The sequence below is a fragment of the Megascapheus bottae genome, chromosome 12 (genome assembly GCF_031878675.1).
Source record: "Megascapheus bottae isolate mThoBot1 chromosome 12, mThoBot2.hap1, whole genome shotgun sequence".
Classification (NCBI taxonomy): domain Eukaryota; kingdom Metazoa; phylum Chordata; class Mammalia; order Rodentia; family Geomyidae; genus Megascapheus; species Megascapheus bottae.
In genome coordinates, this window is record NC_143520.1 from 19,069,547 (window position 1) to 19,085,561 (window position 16,015).

The following is a 16,015-nucleotide window of genomic DNA, read 5'->3' on the forward strand; positions in this document are numbered from 1 at the left end:
GAACCCAGCCATCAATCACTTTTCAGTACTGGTGAGCAAAGAAGAGAATATTTGGAACTGAAAGAAAATGCATAAGAGACTGGCACAGCCTTAGAGAAGTGAGCTAACCTTAATGGAGACTATTGGCAGAATGTAACTCGAGGCTCCTATCGTAGAGCCATCTGGCCAAACCACTTCAAACTCTTCAAACTCAAACTTGAAACTCTTGGTTCTGGTTTTCAGGTTGTCTGAAAAGGTTTATCCTTTAAATAACTCCTTATTGAGTACCTACTATGTGCCATGTATATCCCAGGTGATGGTAATAGCATAATAAATAAAATGAAGCAAAATAAAACCAGTGACCTCACAGAAGCTTACATCTAAAAATAAAAGGAAACAGATAGTAAGCAAGAGAAATGTAAATTATATGATGTTAGATTTTATTACAGCTAGGGGAAAATAGCCAGAGCAAATAGAAGAGTTTGCTGTGGAAAAGCAAGCTACAGCACCAGCCCACAGAAGGAATACAACACTTAAATAAACCTATATTGCAGTCTGAGGCTGGCATCGGGCAAAAATTCAAAACCTCATCTGAAAAATAACTAAAGCATAAAGGAATAGACATGACGTGGTTGAGCACCTGCCTAGCAAACAAGAGGCCTTGAATTCAAACCCCAGAGTTGACTTAAGAATGATGATGATGACGATGATGATGATGACGACATCTGGAGGTGACAAAGCAAGTTCTGCACTTTTATGGAGAGAAGCTTATTTTAGGCAGAAGGTGTAGAAACAATGTTACAAGCAGGGGAGAGCCTGCTGTGGCTGAGGATCAGGTTAGAATAGACAGAGGAAAGGTGAAGGCCAGGCCTGACTACACAGTGAAGGCTTCTGCTTTTCTTGTTTTTTAAACTGTGGCTACTTGATGAAATGAATATTGTGTCATTTGGTTGGCTGACCGTTTGGGATGCCCATATGAAATACACTGATCACACATCATTGTTTCCCCTTTTTGATGATGCTAAAAAATCAAACCTTGTGCTTTGCTACCCTCTGCACAATGATCACATTCCTACAAAACTTGTAATATCTACTATTCTGATCCTAGATTAGATGTTTAGAGTTCACAAATCTAGCATGCTACTAGCTTTAGTTTAATGGCAGCACCTTTAGTAGATATCTTTGATGTTCCCGGGATGCTTTGTGAAGAAGGTAAACCTACAGCTTGTGATTATTTTCTAAGGCCTCTTTGGTATAGTAATTAGAGAAACATCATTCATTAAAGCTCTTTAATGCTATTATTTTCAAGGTTTTCCTTCATTCTGTAACCTGCCTGCATACTTGCTAAATGGACATTACATTGGTTAAAAACATAGTGGAGGAAGGATGTGAGGTTCATTAGCATTTAGTACATAATTGTACTTACCGTAGATGTTTTCTCAATGCATTGGATTTGTAGCAACTTATTAGGATCAGTGAGACTTAACTGACTATTATTTTACTGAATTTAAAAATTTAATCATAGCACCACTGCTAGGTGCTCTTGTCTTCCTAATACATAATTGAAACAAAGAAATAATATGTACTGAAACATATCTTCAGGGATGTTAAATTCTAAGCCTCAATCTAAGCATAATGCATACGTTATCTGATTTAATCATTGCAAATTCCTATGGGATAATAATGCTGTTGTTTTTATTTTTATTTTAAGTGTTTGGCTAGGATCATTTGCGCTCCTATGACAAAATACCAAAGACTGGGTAGTTGACAAACAGCAGAAGTTTGTTGGAGATTGACAAATCCCATGGTAAGGCTCCACTGCTCTGTCTGCTGAGGGCCTCCATGTGCTGAATTTGCTGTGGGAAGAGCAGAATGACAGAAAGCTCCATTCGTCATTCAAGCCCTTTCCTCAGGTACTAATCCATTCATGATGGTAGGGCTCTCATGACTTAATCACTTGCTAAAGACCTCTCTTAATAATATCACACATGAATGTTGAAGAAGATTCAGACCATACTAAATTAGTGCTTCTTCTCACATCCAACATAAATTCATTGTACTTCAACCCCAGAGTTTCAGTCCAGAGTACACTGTAAATCAGATAGTGGTAAAACTCACAATAAAATTCATCCTAAAGCAAATTTGTCTTCAGCTGCAAACCTGTAGAATCAAGAAAGTTATATGGTTCCTAAATATTACAGTGAAGCATAAATAGATTAGAAATTCCTATTTCAAAATGGAGAACTGGGCAAGAAAGACCAAATGTCTGTTTCCAGATAAGTACCAATACTGAAAACAACTCTTACAGCTTGAGAATAGTTTTAATTCACATCCTCCATCCCTCAGGCACACTGTACAGAAAGGATACAATTTCCCCTCTCCCATGATTTTACTAACCACAGCCCATGAAGTATTTCTCATAGGTCGGACTGTTATAGCTGTGGCTTTTGCAGGATGGCATAACACACTAGTGGCTCCACAGTTCTGAGGTCTCATGGGAGGGTACTCCCACCCACACATATACACTGCTCTTTAAGCATTTCACCAGTGGGCCTTCTTGTGGTGGCCTAATCCCTGAGTAAATTTTCTGCAGCAATTCTATAACTCTCTGATGCATCCTTTGGTCCCAGATAGAGGTTACTGAGCTTACCTGTAAAAGTGGCACTACCTTGATATCACCAAGAATAATGGCTTGTTCCTTCCCAAATGGCCCTCTGAACCACATCTAGGCCTGCTTGAGCCATACATGGGTCAACTGTACCAGGATGTGGGAACAGAGACTAAAGCAACTTAGGTGAGCAAATTCAGAGGTCATGTGGACATGCAAAATCCCTCTTTGATATAGTTGTATCCTCCAGGCCTCTGTGGGGAAGACAGCACCAACAACCACCAAAACGTAGTTGTAGTCATTCTTCTATTGCTTAAATGAACGGTTCTGTGGTTTGCATGTTTCCCCCCTAAATTTAGTCCTTAGAGTTAGAGGCAGGTCTATGGGAAATGTTCAGGTGCTGAGGTTCTCATCCCCATAAATGGATGAATGTTATTATTGAAGCACTGAGTTTGTTATAAAGGCAAGTGTGGGAACCTTTTGTCCTGTCTTAGGAACTTTCCATGTGGTGTCTTTTATTATATTGTTAAACAACAAGAAGGCTCTTTCAAAATGTGGCTTTTTGATCTTGAACCTTTTGACCTCCAGAATCATAAGCAAAATAAACCTTTATTGCTAATAAGTGAAATGGGATGAATGGTATCTGGATTCCTATTATAGATAAATACCCTAATCATACAATTTCTTAGCCCCATCTTTTATTCTTTTGTTGTCCTTCTAATGAAGCCAAACTGACATGTTTCCAGATTTTTAAGGTCTGCTTCTCATTCACTGTAGGCAGCTAAGAGAAAGTGATGGAACACCCTGCACCCTGCTTAGAGATTTGTTTACTCTAATACTTTGATTCATGACTTGTAAGTCCTACTTTCTATAAAACCCTGTGGCACAGACATACTTCAGCCAAATTCTTTTCCACTAAAAGGATGGCCTTTCCTCTATTTAAAAAACTTATCCTCATTTCAAGGCCCTCATCAGATTAGCCATTGTTCTCCATATTTTTCCCATTATTCTGAGCACATTAACTTACAAAAATTTCTAAGACAGAAGCTCTTTCTATCCATTATACTCAGGGCCTGGATGCTTTCTCTTAGCTTTTCCCCTTTAAGACTGGTGCCCTAACCATTTGAACCATAGATTCACTAATGAGTAATGACTTTTTGATTGTTCATTAGAGATGAAAACCTCAAGGGCTTTTCTTCTCAGATTGGCTTTGAACCACGATCCTCAGATCTTGGCTTTCTGGGTAGCTAATACTACAAGTATGGGCACTAGTGCTAGTCTCTCTTCTTCTTCTGAGCCCTCACTAAAATTACCCTTAATGCTTCAAATATTCCAACCACTACCCATTCATTACCTGGTTTCAAACCTGCTTAGCAAAACTCTACTTATCTGGTAAAAGATTCTGTCTTAGTCTTTTTGTTATACTGTAACAAAATAACTAAGGTTTGGTTATTATGAAAAGAGCCGGAAACTATTGTCTCATGTTTCTGTAGTCTGGTAGGTTGAAGATCAAGGTGCTGGTTGAAGCCATCTTCTTGCATCAGCATCCTCTCATGGTAGAAGCCAGAGAAGGGGAAAAGATAAAACCTGTTTTCTGTAAGCATTCTTATAATGCATTCACTTATTCATGAGGGTGGAACTTTTTTACTTAGTCTTATCCCCCCAAAGCCACACCTTTTAAAAATCCTACAAAAGGAATTAAGTTTCAACATGAATTTTGAAGGAATTACTAACATTGAAATTATAGCAAGGGTTGAGTAATTTTTCCCGAGGCAATACTTAGGCCTGTGCTCAAATATAGGCTTTCTGTTTTCCAAACCACCATTTATTCAGCTTTCATGATGTTTTTATTTTAATCAATGCAGATGGGTTGTAGCCTGCATATACTGCTGTATAATCTAGCTACAGTATCCAAAAACCTTTCAGTCAATACTTGCTTCTGTCTTATTGATTGTTTTGCCTTTGTCCCTATGTCAAGGCTGCAATTTTGCTAGAGCAAATTGATGTAACACCAATTTATTTCCTTTTACCCATCACCAATACAAAAACATCAGTGTGAAATGTTAACTAATCACCATATTGATCACAGAAACTCAAATCAGGTATCTTTTGTCTGTCTAACAACAGGATGCAATTGTGGGCTGGAGTGAGTATATTTCATTGTAGATGTATTTCATTAACAGTTTACCAAAGGTTTATCTTTTTGAAGTAGAAATGTTATAAACTATAGCTTAACATAGACAAAAATGTTTTTGATCAATGAACATAAAATTATTAAAATTATACTGTAATCAACCAGCAACAATAGCAATTCCACAGAATTATATCCCTTTCTTGTTTGGATCTTATTATTCTGGAATTACTTTTATTCAGAAATGATTTTGATGTGGATGCAAAGATTTATTAGGATACTTTACCCCTTTGATGGGAATTTGTTATTAGGTTGATCCATGTAACATGCTTCTGCCCTACCTATGATGATTAAGAAAACTTGTGCTTTCATATAGTTTAACCTAGGAGATGCTCTGGCCAAAGAAGAAATGCAAAATTTGGCTAACCTTTTCAAAATTTCTAGATTAAAGAACATCTGAATGTAAGAGTTTCTGCATGAGCTGATGGGTAACATATGATTAACCATTTTCCTTGGCGTGCACAATGCTTTGAACTGATAAAGTCAAGCGAACGGCGTGTCCCAGGCCCCACCAGGAAAACCACACAAGCAGCCAAGGACCATCATCTGTTGCTGCAGCAGTGCCCTATCAGGGAGCAAGGAGACAAGAAAAGAGAAATATGAGCATGTCCCACATGAGTGTGACAGGATAGGTTGTAACTTGGCAGCAAACTATGAACTTGCTAAAGGTCAAAACCTGGACTTGGCACTCACATCTCACAGAACTCACTTATTTAGATGTTTCCAAACTGTCTTCCAATGTGCCCTGCTTATCAAATGGCAAGACAAAGAAAAATAGGGAACATTTGTTGTTCCAGTTTAGCCAGGCTGCGCTGGGACTAGGTAGATAATACATACAAACTGGGATATAGAGTTAGGGTAAAGCAGCTGAACACTTGCCCATTAGCCAAGATGGATACGGGCCTTGCAGAGATGTCTTGGGCCATAGCTCACTAGCTGTTCATCCTGGTTCTGAGAGCATCAGCAAGTAGATCTGTAAGGGGCATTATGTGTGGAAGGGTGCCTGAATGTGGTAGAGATGAAATGTATAGAAAAGCCAGAGGTTGAAGCAACAACGAACCACCAATGTCTGAGGACAGATTAATTAATTCTCAATGGTGAAGACATCAATGGATGAAAAAGCAACCTAGTCAAGAAAATTTTGACTCAATTTAACATTCTAGATGTATCTTGCCTGTGCAACATGTGGGGAAATATATTTATATAAGAGGGTTCAAATGATTGAATGAGATGATGTTATATATGACTATTATAGGTAGTCTATCAATTCTCTTTAAAAAAAAAATCAAGAGCCAGCAACAAATGTTCTGTGTTGATAAATCTGCTTTTTGTACATTTTCTTTTCTTTTTTATTGGTGGGTCATGGGGCTTGAACTCTGGGTCTGGGCTCTGTCCCTGAGCTCTTCAACTTAAGGCTACCACCTTATCCTTGAGCCAAGCCCCACTTCCTGTTTTCTAAAGGTTAATCGGAGATAAAGAGTCTCAGGTTCTTTTGTGCCCAGGCTGGCTTTGAACCTTGATCCTCAGATCTCAGCCTCCTGAGTAGCTAGGATTACAGGGGAGAGCCACCACGCCCAGCTTTTTGTACATTTTTCAATGCATGCATTCATGTACATGTTCTAGCTCATTTTTCTAGATCCAGATAGCTATATTACACATCCTAGCTATGTGGACATCTATTATCATCTATATTTTAATTTATTTGGGGGAGGGATACATGTTACATTCATTTTTGAAAAATAATTCTTGCTGGGTGTGCCAGCTCATGCTGGTAATTGTAGTTATTTAGGAGGCTGAGAGCTGAGGATCACTGTTCAAAGCCAGTCCAGGGACTAAAGTCCATGAGACTTTTATCTCCAATTAACTATTAGAAAACCAGAAGTGGCACTGTGATTCAAGGGGTGGGGAGTAGCCTTGAGATAAAGAACTCAAAGTCAGTACCCAGGCCCAGAGTTCAAGTCCCAGGACTTGAGAATAAGTTCTTGAGAACAAAGTATCCTCAGTAGTATCTACCAAAGAGTATTTTAATAATGATATAATGCATTCATGGATGGATGAATGGACACAAATAATGGAGGGCATTTAGTGCACAGGTATGTAGCTACTATCCCCCAAATGACCTTCAAATAATATTGCACAAGGCTACAGAAAATACATTTTTTTTCTTAAAGATTGGCAAGTACAAGAGTTGATTTTTACCTATTCATTATCTTTCTGCAAACAAACATGAATGTCTTATTACATGATGAAAACTGAATTGAAAAAAATAGATTTTAAAAAAAAAAAAAAAAAAGACTTCTTCAAGCTCATGCCTGTAATCCTAGCTACTTAGGAGTCTGAGTTCTTAGGGTCAAAGTTCAAATCCAGCCAGGGCACCAAAGAGACTATCTCCAATTAATTAACAAAAGACCAGAAGTGGCACTGTTGCTCAAGGAATAGGATGGTATCCTTTTGCTGAAGAGCTCAGGGATAACACCCAGGCCCAGGGCTAGGCAATAGACTTGAGCTGAAGAGTTCAGGAATGGCTCCCAGGCCCAGAGTTCAAACCCCATGACCCACCAAAAAAACAAAACAAACAAAACAACAACAAAAAAAAATTCTTCAGTCTACTTGAGAAACTAGTTCTAAACAAATCAATAAGCAACAAAGTACATGCAGCAATTTTATTTGTACAATTTGGAGATCTTATAGGCAAATACAAATGTAGCCAAATTACAAAAGTACCAAAGAGCAAGACCTTATGAACGGTTTTTGGAATATTGTTTTTTTGTAAGAGAATTGTCTTCTCACAGACTGAAAATTAATGAGAGAGTTGAGATTATGGCTGTGGTAAGCACCTGTGTAACAAAGCCCTGAGTTTAAACTTCAATAATGCATCACAAATGAACTTAATTAAAAAGAATGTACTGGAAACCAGTAGTTAAAGGAATCCTGGAGGAGCTGATCTTGTGGGTGTATGTTTACAAGTATGTGCAGATAATTTGGGGAAGGATGATGAATTCTTTGTCCTCAACAGACAGACTCTTGGGTTGTAAAGAAGGAATCACACTGATTTGGTTATGCTTAGAAGATAAAATTATAAATCAAGCAACAAAACATTTTAGAGCCATATCATCAAACTGTGTTGTTGTTTTTCATTTTGTGTAGTTTATAAGGGAGGGGACACCAGGACAGAGCATCATTTTTAGACAGATGATCCCAATGTTGGTACCAAGCCCAGGATACCTACAAAATAGATTGTTCAGGAAGACATTCTGAATTAATTACAAAGAAGTGTTGGGGAAAAATAAAAAGAGAAAGAAAGTAAAAAATAACTTCAGAAACATGATGATTTGGAGGGGGTAGGGGAGAGAAATGGGGACAAAAACATGAGAAGGATTGTCAATGTGCAAGAAGTAGTGCACCCATTATCTGACAAATGTAACTGTAACCTCTCTATACATTACCACAACAATAAAATTTGTTTAAAAAATAACTTCATACTTTCGATGTGTCCCTAATATATACATAACTATATAGATTCTATCCACTGAAATGAAACTAGTGATGAGAAACACCTCCTCCTCTCTACACGTAACCTCAAAACCAAAGTGGAAATCAGCATGTCTGAAGTGCCTATGAGCAACAGCAGAGTGTGGGAAAGGCCCTCAAGGACATAAACATGGGAGATCTAGCCCTGCACAGATCATGATCATAACTGAACACAAGTAGTGATGGATATGAAATGTGCCTCTTCAAATGGAAACATTCTGTAAGCTCAAACTCTCTACCATATTTCAGAATTAGTATGAAAAACAGATTGTGAAAGATCTCAGTAATAACTTCTAAATATAAATTTTATGCTGCAGTGGTCATGTTTTGTGTCTATTGGGCCAAATGAAATATGCTATTATAGTTACATTTGCATTTTTCCCCAAACATGGCAACAAAAGCAAATGCATTTACATTTGCCCACCTCGATGTTCACAGAAAACCTCATGAAGCATATTCAGTGTATTCCCTCATATATCAGGCTTTGTAGTTAAATACAGTTTCAATACATCTGTCTGATCTGAAATTTTTCAAAATGTACTTCATATTTTATGAGGTTATATCTACATTTTTGATCGGAGTGGATTATTTATTTTATCTCAAATTGACATTATTCTGTCTTTTTGAACATTTCCCTCTTATTTTTCGATCAGCAGATGATGCTGCAGCTGACAGCCGAAGAACTTACTCACTGTCTGATTACTTGAAAAATACTTTACGAGTGAAATCCTATTCTTTGCGGTGGATTTCAGGTAAGTATTTTCCTCCAGGGGTTGGGGATGCAGATCTATTATTTTTGTGCCAGTACTGTGGCTTGAACTTAAGGAATGGGAGCTGACCCTGAGATTTTTTTTGCTCAAGATTGGTACTTTACTACTTGAGCCACAGCTCTACTTGTATGTTTCTAGTGGTTAATTACAGATTAAAGTCTCACAGACTTTCCTACCCTGATTTGTTTTAAGTCATGTTCCTCTGATCTCACTCTGATGAATTGCTAGGAATATAGGCCAGAGTTACTAGTGCCTAGTAAGGTTTTTTTTTTTATTTGTTTGTTTGTTTGTTTTGTTGGTGTGTTATGGGGCTTGAACTGGCCTGGGAACTGTCCCTGAGCTCTTCAGCTCAAGGCTACCACCCTACCCTTGAGCCAAGCCCCACTTCTGGTTTTCTAGAGGTTAATTAGCAATAAGAATCTCAGGTCTTTTTGTGCCTGGGCTGGCTTTGAACCTTGATCCTCAGATCTCAGCCTCCTGAGTAGCTAGGATTACAGGCATGTGCCACCCTGCCCAGCTAGTAAGATTTTTAATATTAAGGTTCATTCTTTTTAGGTTGACTTGCAAGGTGTTCTGTGGCATTTAGAAGATAAAATTCTTGCTTTATAAAACTGTGAATAGTATTTTCCTTCTGTTTAGAGGTGCAAAGAGAAAAAAAGGCAGGAAAAAGTTAAATGCAAATTGAAACCTTGTCAGAAATGGCAGAAGAATGAATGGGTGCTTGTGTAATGTTCATCGTTTATGTTTTCCCAACCTAGAAATGCTTACTTCATTCTTCTGTGAGCTTGAGTTTGATTGTTATTGCATAATCTTTAGTTTATGGAAGTGTTTAATTGCAGTTAGAAATACTGATCTGGTCATTTTCTCTCTTTAGATCATGAATATCTCTACAAGCAAGAAAATAATATCTTACTATTCAATGCTGAATCTGGAAACAGCTCCATTTTCGTGGCGAACAGTACATTTGTATGTTTCCTCACATAATTAACTGATGTATGAAACTCGGGGGATTTTTTAAAAATTATTTTTCAAATTGTAACTACTACCATTGCTCATCCTGTTGGACTCTCTGCAGCACATGGCACAGTGGACCTTTCTAAACTCTCTGATATGCTCCCTGCCTTGGCTACCTCTTATTCTTCTTTGGTGACTCCTCCTCTGCCTGTACTTTTTTTAATGTAAGTAAGTGTTTCTCAGGTTCTGCCTCTCCGTGCTGTGTACTCTGTTCCAGTGAACGTCACACATGCACAGCTCCAATGCTCCCCTCTCTGTTCTTGATTCTCATTGGTATATTCAAAACTCACTTTCTCCAAAGATGCAGCTTCACTTTTCAACAGCATGTTGTCTCCTGGACATAGACTACCTGCAGGCTATTTCAATTTACTGCCCCAACCTGAACTTCTCTTCACGGTCCACAAGTTCAAAATACCAGATTCCCAGTGTTCGGTTGGTATTCACATTTTTTTTTCCCAGTCACTCAAGCTAAAGACCTCAGAATCATCTTTGGCTTTCCTATCCCTGCTATCACTAGCTACTCAAGAAACCATGTCATCCTGTGGATAATAAAAATTTTAGAGATTTCCACTTCTATGGAGTAGACCAGTTCACATCCTTATTGACTCTTGTGATAGTGAAGATCTAACCTGTCTCTATGTGTTAAAGAACAGATATAGCTCCTTGCCCTCTCTTCTCATCCCAGCTACCATGTCATCAGAGAATGCCTTTGTAATACATAAACATCAATTCTATCACTTCCACATGTGAGAAATAGGACAAACATCTACATTTTCCAATTAATACCCAGCAAGTTGCTGATTTGATATGCTCCAATGTTGTTCTCATGCCCTGAACTGTGTTCAGGTTACTCACAGCCCTCTATACCTGCATACCTTTTGCCACACACTGAGATTTTGTTCTTTGTACTCCTCCTGTGGAAACAGTACTTTCTCTGCTCTGACGTCCAGCTTTTGCTTCCCTGCTGCTAAATACTGAGCAGTGACCTTTCAGTATTATGGTCATTTGTGTAGGTGACTGTGCCTCCTCTCCTAAACCAGGTGCTCCCAAGGCCAAAGCTATGTAGACACAGAACAGTGCCTTTTATGTAGCTGGTGCTGAATGACTGTTATACTGCTCAACTTTTCTTTCTTCTATTTGATTGACAGGAAAGCCTTGGCTATACTATAAGTGATTATTCAGTATCTCCTGATAGACTGTTCATTCTCTTGGAACACAACTATGTGAAGGTAAAGGAAATGTTTTCTTACTGTGACATTATATGAATTTCATTTTATAACTGTTTTCAATGCATGTGAATTTAATATGGGTTTCTAAAATAAAAAGTCACTAATTCAACATGGAAAATATATATTCATTTGTAAAGCACAAATGTTTAAAAACTACATTAGCACTTTCAAATATTAAAAAGCACATTTAATATTGTGTTATAGATATGGATAACATAGCAATAAAGTTTACAACAGGTATTTACTATATTATACTAAGTTTACATAACTGACTTGTACATCTGGTGATATAATCCCTTATTTCCTTTCCACTCAGCTTATGTATAATGAGACTTTCAGTATTTGCTTTAAAAGAGGTAAAGCATAGTCAGGCATAGTGGTTCCTCTCTATATTTCCAGCAATAAGGATAACAGAAGTTCACAATAACTTTACACAACAATTTAGTGAAAAATCATCTAAAAAAATCTATCCATTGTGGTGATACATCTGTAATTCCAACCATACAAGAAAACCCGTCAGAGGAATCACAGACTAGACTGGTTCTGGTAAAGAGCACATGTCCCTATCTGAAAAAAATGACTAAAGGAAAAAAAAAGCCTAAAGGACTCTGATTTAAGTGGTATAGTGCCTGCCTAGTAAGCAAGAGGCCCTAAGTTCAAATCCAAGTATGTTAAAAAAAAAATAACTAAAGCTCCTGTCCTCTAGAAGAGATTCTGTAAGCTACCAGCCCCCACTCCCATCTTCAAGTCCTGCTACATATGAGCCAATTGAAAGAGGAGAGCATCAGTTCTGGTAGTAGAGGTCCTATCTAGAGTACTTGGCTTCCAGTCACTCAACAAGGAATTCTTGCACATTCAGGAAGTATGCCCCAGTCATACATCCTTTTCCTATCAAGGATGGGTACAAATCACGGGTACCTAACTTCAGCTTCTTGATTGTTTTCATAGAACTGGTAACTTACCAAATGTAGGGAGTTCAAAGGAATGTAGTAAGACTAAATGCTTGTAAGACATACCCTGCATTGAAAACAAAATGCAAAGTGGGGATTCCTAAACTAGTCTGTTTTTCTAGGAATAATGACTTGCATGGCCTTATCTCACACACCAAGACTGCTGTTCTCAGGCCAAGCAAAGCATTCCCTCCTCCACTAACCATCTCAGGATGGTAACTCTCAGTCATAATATTTACCCTGGATTCACTCTGCAGGGCTCCATTTCCTGCACAGGAAGATTCAGACTATCAACTATAAGAAAACCAGTTTCCTATGCCAACTTGATCTATTATCATTTAATACAATCATTTGCATGACTTAGTGCTTCTTATTGCACTTATTTCTGCATAAAATAGATTCACTTATGGATCCTTAAAAAATTCCCAGCATGCACTCTCAAGCATCAGATCAATAACATGAAGTCTCCGGTGGGTAAAGCTGATATCAGATATTTTTACTGCTATGGGTTATTTTAATGAACAGCCAGGATTGAAAAGCATTGAGTAAACAGGTGCCCATTTTAAACACTGTAATATGCTGGTTAGAAAGAGACAGGAAAGGAATAAATAACACCACCTTTGGCTGTTCAGTGCAGATTGACTGACTCCTGCATGTAATTCAGTAATAGATCTTAGTTTTGACAACCATCCTTAGTGATATATTTGTAATTGTTTCACTCCATTCTCCTAGCACCCATAGCCCCACCAGAATCCAAAATGCTTCTTTGAAAATTGAATTACATTAAGTCACGCATATACTTAAACCCTCCACTGGCATCCCTCATGCTCAAAAAAAAAAAAAAGCAGAAAGCATGGTCTCTGTGTACCCTATGGGACTTAACTTCAGGCTACCTGTTTGGCCAGGGCTTCTCTTCCTGGTTCCACCTCAGAATCACTTGGGTAGCTTTTGAAAAACACAAATGTCCCTGGTCCTACCCCAGGTATCTACTTCAGCGTTGTTGGAGATGGTGCCCAGAGAAGGAGAGATTTAAGGAACTTCATAGAAGTCATAGCATCACTCTGATTCCCATCTGTTGCTATTGCTTCTTTCTGATGTCTTCCTCCTCCATTCTGTGGCTTCCCCTCTATTAATTTAGGGCTGAATTTCTTTGATCACTTTATCTAATATCGTTTCCTTTCGCTATGGAATATCTTGCACCTCATAAATGACATTAGTCTTTCTCTGTTAGTTCAAAGCATTTTTGGAAGTTTATTATATTTCTTTTCTTTTTTTCTTTTCTTTTGCTTTCCCTTTTTTTTTGGCCATTCCTGGGGCTTGAACTCAGGGCGTGAGCACTGTCCTTGGGCTTTCTCAAGGCCTAGTGCTCTACTACTTGAGTCATAGCACCACTTCCAGCTTTTTTTTCTATGTATGTGGTACTGAAAAATCGAACCTGGGTCTTCATGCATGCTAGGCAAGCACTTTTACCCCAAGGCCACACTCCTAGCCCCCCATTTGTTTTCTTTCTTGCCAGCCCTGGAGCTTGCACTCAGAGCCTGGGCAATGTCCTTGAACACCTTTTGCTCAAGGCTGGCACCCTGCCACTTGAGCCACAGCCCCACTTCTGACTTCTTTGAGTATGTGTTACCAAGGAATTGTACCCAGGGCTTCATGCATGCTAGGCGAGCACTCTACTACTAGGCTCTGCTTCTGGCCCCTTCTTTGCTTATTTCTTACCTGCTGTTTCTAGTGCCACTGGTCCTGTGTTTTAGTCATTGTGGCACTCCAAGCACCTGAAACTAGACCTCGTGGTGCTCAGTGAATACTTATTAAATGAGTATAATTTAGTATTTACAAAACATCGAATTGAAAGGTTATAGAAGTATAGCTCCTCACCACTCTATCTCCTTTGCTTCCAAGGGTATCCAATATATTTTCCTAAAGAGTATAAATGCCTTGATTAACCAATGCTCAATGAATATATCAAGAAGAAAGAAAAGGCTGCTTTTTATTATTTCTCCTTGGCAATACATTGTTCAGTGTTCTTTAGAATCTGATTTCCTGGCACTTTCATGACTGAGTCCATCAAGAATGATGCATTGTTATTTCTAATGATTTCTAACAGAAAAAAAAAATCAGTCTTTTCTAGTCTGGAATGGATGTTCTCCTCACATCACTCCTCGTTGCCTAATTCTCTGGAAACAATAATTATATCACCTACCCCCTGTTGATGATGCTCTAGAACCTTGCTAAGCACTTATTATGATTCTTCATGCAGTTGAGATTGCTAATATAATTATCCTTGCTTTACTAAAAAGAAAACTGAAGTTTAGAAGAAAGCTTGCCTGGTGCTAAACAGTGGAAACTTGACTCTAACAAGATCTTTCTCACCTTTGGACTGCTGCTTCTCTCTGCACAATGCTTTCTTTTTTCTTTCTTTCTTTTTCAAATCTAGACTTTGTGTGACTTCCCCCTAACATAACACTCAACACAAGGATCGCATTTTGCACAAGCTCCCTTCTTTTTTCTATGTCCGTCATGGGGCTTGAACTCTGGACCTGGCACTATCTCTGAGCTCTCCAGCTCAAGGCAATCATTCTGCACCTTGAGCCACAGCACCACTTCTAAAAGCTCCCTTCTATGGTGAATTTATGACTTCTGCTTCAACTTGTCCACCTCTGTAGTATCTCTTGGCACATGCTATTGAGATTTCCTTCATTATAGTTTTCTTGCCCATTCAACAGCCAAGTAAGCAATGCTGTCAACATTTACAGACAAAATAAATAAGCAAATTAAGTCTGGTTCAAAAGAGGAAGTGAACTTAGCAAACATCTTGGGTTTCCTTTTACAACTTCTGGTGGTTTTGTCGTTTTGGATGAGCTTAGTCCCAGTATTCCAGCTTGTACCAAACCTTTTGGCTTAGCAGGTATTCTGCTTGAGGTTGCCCAGAAGCAAGTATAGGGTGTGTCAGAATAATGCAGGATTCAAGAAAGGAATGTATGATTTAGAAGTGGAAAGTTAATAGATTTTTTTAATTTACTTTTACTTTAGTTTTCATTTTCTGAAGATGGTTGCTTAAAAAATTCTATATGTGGGGCTGGGAGTCTGGCCTAGTGGTAGAGGGTTTTGCCTAGCATGCACGAAGACCCGGGTTCGATTCCTCGGTACCACATACATAGAAAAAAGCGTGGTAGAGCTCTATCCTTGAGAAAATCCAAGGATAGTGCTCAGGCTCTGAGCTCAAGCCCAGGACTGGCAAAAAAAACTACATGTCTCTTAATTGCAATATATATTTCCAGATAACCTTAAAAATCAAAGGCACCATTTTCCTTAACAATGTACAAAACTAAACATCTTTCAGCATCACAATAACCAATAGGCAAATATCTTTGAAATGGGTAAGATGGATATAAAGTGAAAATGTGCTTTTCCTAGACAGGAATTCTTAGCACACTATGGAAATTGCTATGGCCAAAGTTTGCATAAAAGTGGAGCTTTAGGGAAAAACCAAGATGATTGTAAGGGGGTCAGGGAGGGAAAGGAGGAAAAAATGAGAAGGGGTATCAATGTTTGAGAATTAATGTACCCACTACCTAACAAATGTAACCCCTTTATACATTACCTCAACAATAAAATAAAATAAAAAATGGCAGTTTGTCTTATGCAGTCCTAAGAAGACTTCTTGGAGGAGGTGATATCAGAGCAAGTCTGTAAGTAAAATTCTGAGGAGTTTGTTCCATAACTACTGTGGGTTCCAAAAT

At 38.3% G+C, this 16,015-nt stretch overlaps 1 protein-coding gene across 2 annotated transcripts in view; it reads left to right on the top strand.

Annotated features, from left to right (window-relative positions):
• Dpp4 (dipeptidyl peptidase 4) overlaps positions 1–16,015 on the top strand; it is an 87,495-nt gene that overhangs the window by 17,015 nt on the left and 54,465 nt on the right. The window contains exons 3-5 of one of the 2 annotated variants that reach the window (XM_090342738.1): positions 8,963–9,061; positions 9,954–10,045; positions 11,242–11,322. In XM_090342738.1, the coding sequence (XP_090198864.1) occupies positions 8,963–9,061; positions 9,954–10,045; positions 11,242–11,322 (272 nt within the window). The remainder of the gene's footprint in view (positions 1–8,962; positions 9,062–9,953; positions 10,046–11,241; positions 11,323–16,015) is intronic. The other variant, XM_090342739.1, reaches the window with a different exon arrangement.